We start from the raw sequence: 8,393 nt of genomic DNA, 5'->3' as shown, positions 1-8,393 counted from the left end.
CCGTGCTAAGTTCAAATCATATTACCATTACTTTGACCTTAGATGTACGTTTTTCATAACAACATGGCACTGAACGTTTCTTTACTTTCGGTGTCTATAGCTTTAAGCAGCGGTCATAGGTGATGTGACTTTCATTAAAACTCATAATATCCCCAACATTAAGGAAACGATTTTCACTATTTTTTTTTTTTTGCATTCAGGGTGAGCAAATAAAAATCCCTTAATTCCTATTTGATTTTGTGGCCATTCTTTCTTACCACCCTGTAAACAACTCTGGGGATGTTTTCTTGCAACGAAACCCCTAAACATAAGTTTAAAATTTACCGCTATTTAAGGGTTGTTCTATACAAACAGCTGGGTGTTCGTCCTTACGAAAGCGAAAAGGAAGATAGTGTCCAGCGTTTGGTATACGCTGCTAGTGTTTGTTTGTAAACAAGTGAAAAGAAAAAAAAATCAGATACCATTTGACAAGAAATATTTTCCAATAAGATATTCAAAAACAAAAATAAATACAATTATGGCTTCAACAACGGCCAAACGTAAAACAAGCAACAGCAACAACAATGTTACTAATAATACTAACAAAAAGAATGAGCCGTTTGCCATGGAAAGGCACATGGTTTTCGTTTGTCCAGAATGTGGACAGACCACAGAGACTCAAAATGAATGGCGTCAACACTTGAACACCGTACATGACTATGCCCGTAAGAAGGCAATCGATTTTGACTTCAAGGAAATCGACAGAAAATACCACGAATGCCAAATATGCCTTAAGCGCTTGGCCCATGGCCATCAATCACCTGTGCTCTTGCAGCATCATCGTTTTACACACCTCCCCTATAGTGGGCCATTCAAGTGTCGTTATTGTGCAGGAACGTATGTGAAAAAACGAGCCCTATCCGTGCATCTGTTTCGCTGTCACAGTCAATTGATGAATAAAGTGGACAATGACTACAAAATGGAGAAAATGAAGCAGGCCATTGCCCTCAGACATCCTCGTTTTAACAGTGAATTCTTTATGCGTTTCATTTGCCCCCAATGTGGTAAATTACTTCAACGTTTTAACGATTGGCTGGAGCACATTGACAAGAACCATTTGAGCACTTCGAAGAATATTTGCATGCATCGCATTGTGGGCACCAACAACTACTATTGCGACCAATGCTCCGATACCCTTAGAGATGGGCCCACATGGGATCAACTGCGTAGGCATCATTTCAGCCATTTGCCATTTACTTCCTATTTTCAATGTGCTTTTTGCATAACACAAAAATCCTTTAAAACGGACTTGTTCCTGCATTTTATTAAATATCATAGGGTGGATTATTTGAAAAACAAAAAATACATTTGTGCCCCCGATGAATGGGCTGGTCCGGCCAAAGAAGCTACTTTAAGGCAAATACAGATATATACCAATGATGATAACCTAACGGTTATAGCCCAAAAGGAACGCTCTGAGGTCAGACAAGCTGTACAAACGCTGCACAATATAGGCACAGAGATGGGACTTCAAGAAACCGGAAACAAAGAAACGAAAGATGTGAATGGCGATTCTGAGGTTACCCTCACACATCCCTTGGAAGAAAATGCTGCTGCACCCTCCAATGCCCAAGTTGAGGATATTCTCCAGAAAGCCTTAAGCGACAGTTGCATTAACTTGGAGGATGAAATTTGCAATACCCTTACACCGGCTGTAAACGGTTATAAAAATATAATCGTAGTGGATGTCAAACCACAACAACAACCAGTTGCTGTGCAACAACCTGCTCAATTGAATGATATGGAAATTGAGGAAATTTGCCAGGAGATGTTTGAAGAAATTGAAAATGAAGTCGAAACAAGATTCAATGGCAGATTGAAAACCAACAACAAAAATAATAGAATCATTGACCTTCAAAAAAAGGAAATGCAAAAATACATCAACTACTTATGTCCCGAATGCAAGCGCGAATTTGACGATCAACCCACCTGGCGTTCACATGTCTTTAAAGAGCACAACCTGGCACAGGCCATCAAGACAAAGTTCCGTCCTGTGAATAGCCAAAAAACCGCCCACCTATGCCTAACCTGCTGTCAAGTGCAACGTAATTCGAAAAATGTTGACCTTCAACGGCATTATTTTCAACACATGCCCCATCAGGGCTACCTCAAGTGTACCCTGTGCAAGAAGACCAAATCCAGCAAACCAAAAATGTTGCTGCATTTAGAATTTATACATCGCATCGAAATTCCAAAGGCTGTGGATGACGACAGTACAGATAAAGTGGAGCTTGCACAGTGTTTGGAATGTGACATCATGTTTGAAGAAGATTTACAAAGTCATCTAAGGATTTGTCCTGCTCGCCTGGGACCTCTAGCTGTGGAGCAATATAATGATATAGCCAAGAATAAGAAATTGTTGGAGCATTTGCAAAATGCCAGTCGGCGTATTGACAAAATGTTATTGGAGGTTGGTATAGATGCCAGTTCACTATAAAAATACAAGACAGGAAGGATATAAATTCCAGCAATTACTAGGGGTTAGTTGATATCTAAAAATGTTGTTTATCTTTATCGTGGTATGCATATTTTTGCGACTGCCGCACTTAAAATGCAATTAATCAAAACCAATATATATATGCTAATGATACGAAGGGAAGAATTGAGGAAGGAATTTTTAAAAAATGTATTACGAAAAGTTTGTTATATTTATTTTTGTTTATTTCCATAGAAAATTGTATGATGTTTATACCACATACCGCTGTTGTGGTACAATATCTTAGTATAGGGATAGACAGACGCATTAAAATGTATACCGATCTACTTAGAATCACTTACTCATTTGATCGATTTCTAGGAATATAGAGGAAAAAGCCTTAAGGCACTGTGAACCTTCTTCACCTGCAGGCCGATCGGTTCATATGTAAGGTTCGATTGAAGGCAAGAGAAAAAAGATGAATACAAATAGAGATCCGCTATAATACAGTGCAAGGCAGTAAAACGAAAAGAGAAGGGAAGGAGAAAACGACGCACACGACAAAGACGAAAAAAGCCAGGCTAGCACCTTAAAACAGTTCCCTTCGGTTAGACCTTTCCGCAATCAATTACTTCAGGCTTCCGCACTTGTTGTTGTTGCAGTGTCTTGTACATTGAGGCGGCAGCCCTTGCAGATGAAGGACTCCATTGAGCCAATTCTGCACGTACAACCGGCTGCCATAGGATTAAGGCTTCCACAGTTGTTGTAACTGATTCTTCAATCAGTTACTTCAGGCTTCCACAGTTGTTGTTGTAGCAGTTCGTTGTACATTGAGGCGGCAGCCCTTGCCGGTTAAGGACTCCATCGGGCCAATCCTGTACGTACCTATCGGCTGCCATGGGATTGAGGTTTCCGCAGCAGTCCGGACTAATGAAAAGGGCTGAATCCTTGGAGCGAGTACAGACACGAAAAGAGTTGTTCGCCCATAATCCTGAGATTTCTTCCTGATATTATAGAGCAGTAATAGAAAAGTTGCAAAGTTCGAATATGTGACATCGCAATGCCCAGTCAGGTCACTAGCACTGAGAAGCATGACTGTTGAGGTTACCGACCTATTTGCGCAGTTATCGAGAAAGTGTCCGTTATTATTATTAGTATTGTCAACACACATCTTCGATCCACTTCTGGCTAGCTAGTTACCTGCCTCAATCCCTGCTATTCTTGATGGTCCAGAACCCAGTAAAAACTGATAGCCGCTTCTGTGGGCCTTATGAGCAGCTTCTGGGCATGCTTCCTCAGCACTAGTATAAGTGCCGTCGTTCTCTCTGAAAAGCTTGGCCTAAAGACTTTGTCCACCCCGCAACTTGCAGTATCAGCTAATGCCACATTTGCGCCGTCGTTGCGGAGCCAACGCTCTATCTCAATGTCTATGTACATTGTTATAGTCCGATCTGGCAGCCGATTCTACATCAAAATCGTCTCCCGAAAATCTCCCCCTAAAAGACGCTACAATTCCAAATTTTTAGCAACTCAAGAATCTCGACCCGGTGTACTCATAAAAACTCGAGCCATCAGTGTATACTGAAGGTCCTGGCAAAGGCGGGACACCTTGAGCTCGAAGCTTTAGGACAAGTCCTTGAGGTATTTTATGCAGTCTCCTGCCGTTTTGGCCTTACCCCAAGTAGGGCACATTTCTCCAGGGGGATATAATGTGACTACCAACCCCGCATGCTTAGCCTTCGTCATGCGTGAGTACAAGTCTGTTCCCCCGGACAAGTCCTTGAGGTGTTTTATGCAGTCTCCCGCAGTTTTAACCTAACCCTAGGTAGGGCGCATTTCTCCAGGGGAATATAATGTGTCTACCAACCCTGCATGCTTAGCCTTCGTCATGCGTGAGTACAAGTCTGTTCCCCCGGCATGGGATAGTTGTGAGAACCACACAAGCTGGAACATTGAAGTTCGATCTGTGTGGTGTTCATTGCTGTCACGAGAAAAATCTAATTTTTGGAATAGTTTGTTTCTAATTTCATTCTCTGTGCCATTCTGAATTTAGGGATGCCTTACAGAGAAGATATGAGTGAGTTACAGCAATTTTGTCTCTAGCGGGTTTTTCGAAATTTTCAATGGGCTATACCCTTTATACCAAAAGTGCTAAAAATTCAGATTTTTTATTTCCTGAGAAGTTAGTCTCTAATTTCATTCCCTGTGGCATTCTGAATTTTCGAAATTTTCAATGGGCTATACCCGTTACACAAAAAGTGCTACAAAATCCAAACTCTAATTTTCTGAAAAGTTTGTATCCAATTTGATTCCCTGTGGTATTCTGAATTTAGGGACGCTTAACAGAGATCGAAACTCGAAGATTTGAGTGAGTTACAGCAATTTTGTCTCTAGCGGGTTTTTCGAAATTTTCAATTTTCAACCTTTACACAAAAAGTGCTAACAAATCAAAACTCTTCTTTCTTGAAAAGTTAGTCACTTATTTCATTCCCAGTGGCATTCTGAATTTAGGGATGCCTTACAGAGGTCGAAACTCGAAGATTTGAGTGAGTTACAGCAATTTTGTCTCTAGCGGGTTTTTCGAAATTTTCAATGGGCTTATACCCTTTGCCCAAAAAGTGCTAAGAAATCAAAACTCTAATTTTCTGAACACTTTGTTTCCAATTTGATTCCCTGTGGTATTCTGAATTTAGGGATGCTTAACAGAGATCGAAACTCGAAGATTTGAGTGAGTTACAGCAATTTTGTCTCTAGCGGGTTTTTCGAAATGTTATACAAAAAGTGCTAAAAAATCAGAACTTTTATTTCCTGAAAAGTTAGTCTCAAATTTCATTCCCTGTGGCATTCTGAATTTAGGAATGCCTTACAGAGGTCAAAACTCGAAGATTTGAGTGAGGTACAGCAATTTTGTCTCTAGCGGTTTTTTTTCGAAATTTTCAATGGGCTATACCCTTTGCACAAAAAGTGCTAAAAAATTAAATCTCTAATTTTCTGAAAAGTAAGTCTCTAGTTTCATTCCCAGTGGCATTCTGAATTTAGGCATGCCTTACAGAGGTCGAAACTCGAAGATTTGAGTGAGTTACAGCAATTTTGTCTCTAGCGGGTTTTTCGAAATTTTCAATGGGCTATACCCTTTGCACAAAAAGTGCTAAAAAATCAAAACTCTAGTTTTCTGAAAGGTTAGTCTCTAATTTCATTCCCTGTGGCATTCTGAATTTAGGGATGCCTTACAGAGGTCGAAACTCGAAGATTTGAGTGAGTTACAGCAATTTTGTCTGTAGCGGGATTTTCGAAATTTTCAATGGGCTTATACTCTTTACACAAAAAGTGCTAAAATATCAAAACTCTAATTTTCTGAAAAGCTTGTTTCCAATTTGATTCCCTGTGGCATTTTTAATGTAGGGATGCTTTACAGAGGTCGAAACTCAAAGATTTGAGTGAGTTACAGCAATTTTGTCTCTAGGGGGTTTTTCGAAATTTTCAATGGGCTATACCCTTTGCACAAAAAGTGCTAAAAAATCAAAACTCTAGTTTTCTGAAAGGTTAGTCTCTAATTTCATTCCCTGTGGCATTCTGAATTTAGGGATGCCTTACAGAGGTCGAAACTCGAAGATTTGAGTGAGTTACAGCAATTTTGTCTGTAGCGGGATTTTCGAAATTTTCAATGGGCTTATACTCTTTACACAAAAAGTGCTAAAATATCAAAACTCTAATTTTCTGAAAAGCTTGTTTCCAATTTGATTCCCTGTGGCATTTTAAATGTAGGGATGCTTTACAGAGGTCGAAACTCGAAGATTTGAGTGAGTTACAGCAATTTTGTCTCTAGGGGGTTTTTCGAAATTTTCAATGGGCTATACCCTTTGCACAAAAAGTGCTAAAAAAATAAATCTCTAATTTTCTGAAAAGTAAGTCTCTAGTTTCATTCCCTGTGGCATTCTGAATTTAGGAATGCCTTACAGAGGTCGAAACTCGAAGATTTGAGTGAGTTACAGCAATATTGTCTCTAGCGGGATTTTCAAAATTTTCAATGGGCTATACCCTTTACACAAAAAGTGCTAAAATATCAAAACTCTAATTTTCTGAAAAGCTTGTTTCCAATTTGATTCCCTGTGGCATTTTAAATGTAGGGATGCTTTACAGAGGTCGAAACTCGAAGATTTGAGTGAGTTACAGCAGTTTTGTCTCTAGCGGGTTTTTCGAAATTTTCAATGGGCTATACCCTTTGCACAAAAAGTGCTAAAAAATTAAATCTCTAATTTTCTGAAAAGTAAGTCTCTAGTTTCATTCCCTGTGGCATTCTGAATTTAGGAATGCCTTGCAGAGGTCGAAACTCGAAGATTTGAGTGAGTTACAGCAATTTTGTCTCTAGCGGGATTTTCAAAATTTTCAATGGGCTATACCCTTTGCACAAAAAGTGCTAAAAAATGAAAACTCTAGTTTTCTGAAAGGTTAGTCTCTAATTTCATTCCCTGTGGCATTCTGAATTTAGGAATGCCTTACAGAGGTCGAAACTCGAAGATTTGAGTGAGTTACAGCAATATTGTCTCTAGCGGGATTTTCAAAATTTTCAATGGGCTATACCCTTTACACAAAAAGTGCTAAAAAATCAAAACTCTAATTTTTTGAATAGTTTGTTTCTAATTTCATTCCCTGTGGTATTCTGAATTTAGGGACGCTTAACAGAGATCGAAACTCGAAGATTTGAGTGAGTTACAGCAATTTTGTCTCTAGCGGGTTTTTCGAAATGTTATACAAAAACTGCTAAAAAATCAGAACTTTTATTTCCTGAAAAGTTAGTCTCAAATTTCATTCCCTGTGACATTCTGAATTTAGGAATGCCTTACAGAGGTCGAAACTCGAAGATTTGAGTGAGTTACAGCAATTTTGTCTCTAGCGGTTTTTTCGAAATTTTCAATGGGCTATACCCTTTGCACAAAAAGTGCTAAAAAATTAAATCTCTAATTTTCTGAAAAGTAAGTCTCTAGTTTCATTCCCTGTGGCATTCTGAATTTAGGCATGCCTTACAGAGGTCGAAACTGGAAGATTTGAGTGAGTTACAGCAATTTTGTCTCTAGGGGGTTTTTCGAAATTTTCAATGGGCTATACCCTTTGCACAAAAAGTGCTAAAAAATCAAAACTTTAGTTTTCTGAAAGGTTAGTCTCTAATTTCATTCCCTGTGGCATTCTGAATTTAGGGATGCCTTACAGAGGTCGAAACTCGAAGATTTAAGTGAGTTACAGCAATTTTGTATGTAGCGGGATTTTCAAAATTTTCAATGGGCTATACCCTTTACACAAAAAGTGCTAAAATATCAAAACTCTAATTTTCTGAAAAGCTTGTTTCCAATTTGATTCCCTGTGGCATTTTAAATGTAGGGATGCTTTACAGAGGTCGAAACTCGAAGATTTGAGTGAGTTACAGCAATTTTGTCTGTAGCGGGATTTTCAAAATTTTCAATGGGCTATACCCTTTACACAAAAAGTGCTAAAATATCAAAACTCTAATTTTCTGAAAAGCTTGTTTCCAATTTGATTCCCTGTGGCATTTTAAATGTAGGGATGCTTTACAGAGGTCGAAACTCGAAGATTTGAGTGAGTTACAGCAATTTTGTCTCTAGCGGGTTTTTCGAAATTTTCAATGGGCTATACCCTTTGCACAAAATGTGCTAAAAAATTAAATCTCTAATTTTCTGAAAAGTTAGTCTCTAGTTTCATTCCCTGTGGCATTCTGAATTTAGGAATGCCTTACAGAGGTCGAAACTCGAAGATTTGAGTGAGTTATAGCAATATTGTCTCTAGCGGGATTTTCAAAATTTTCAATGGGCTATACCCTTTGCACAAAAAGAGCTAAAAAATCAAAACTCTAGTTTTCTGAAAGGTTAGTCTCTAATTTCATTCCCTGTGGCATTCTGAATTTAGGGATGCCTTACAGAGGTCG

At 38.8% G+C, this 8,393-nt stretch overlaps 1 protein-coding gene across 1 annotated transcript; it reads left to right on the top strand.

The window, feature by feature from the left end:
• The first annotated feature begins 564 nt into the window (after window positions 1–564).
• Window positions 565–2,576, top strand: LOC106090483 (uncharacterized). The gene has a single exon (XM_013256688.2). It carries the CDS (start codon window positions 605–607, stop codon window positions 2,474–2,476), a length of 1,872 nt encoding a protein of 623 aa, XP_013112142.2. The 5' UTR covers window positions 565–604; the 3' UTR covers window positions 2,477–2,576.
• Window positions 2,577–8,393: the final 5,817 nt, after the last annotated feature.

This window comes from Stomoxys calcitrans, chromosome 2 (genome assembly GCF_963082655.1).
Source record: "Stomoxys calcitrans chromosome 2, idStoCalc2.1, whole genome shotgun sequence".
Taxonomy (NCBI): Eukaryota; Metazoa; Arthropoda; class Insecta; order Diptera; family Muscidae; genus Stomoxys; species Stomoxys calcitrans.
This window is presented reverse-complemented; position numbering and strand designations above follow the sequence as displayed.

What these genes read in the sequence shown, in the direction of transcription:
- LOC106090483 (XM_013256688.2), top strand. Translation starts at nt 605, where the DNA reads ATGGAAAGGCACATGGTTTTCGTTTGTCCAGAATGTGGACAGACCACA.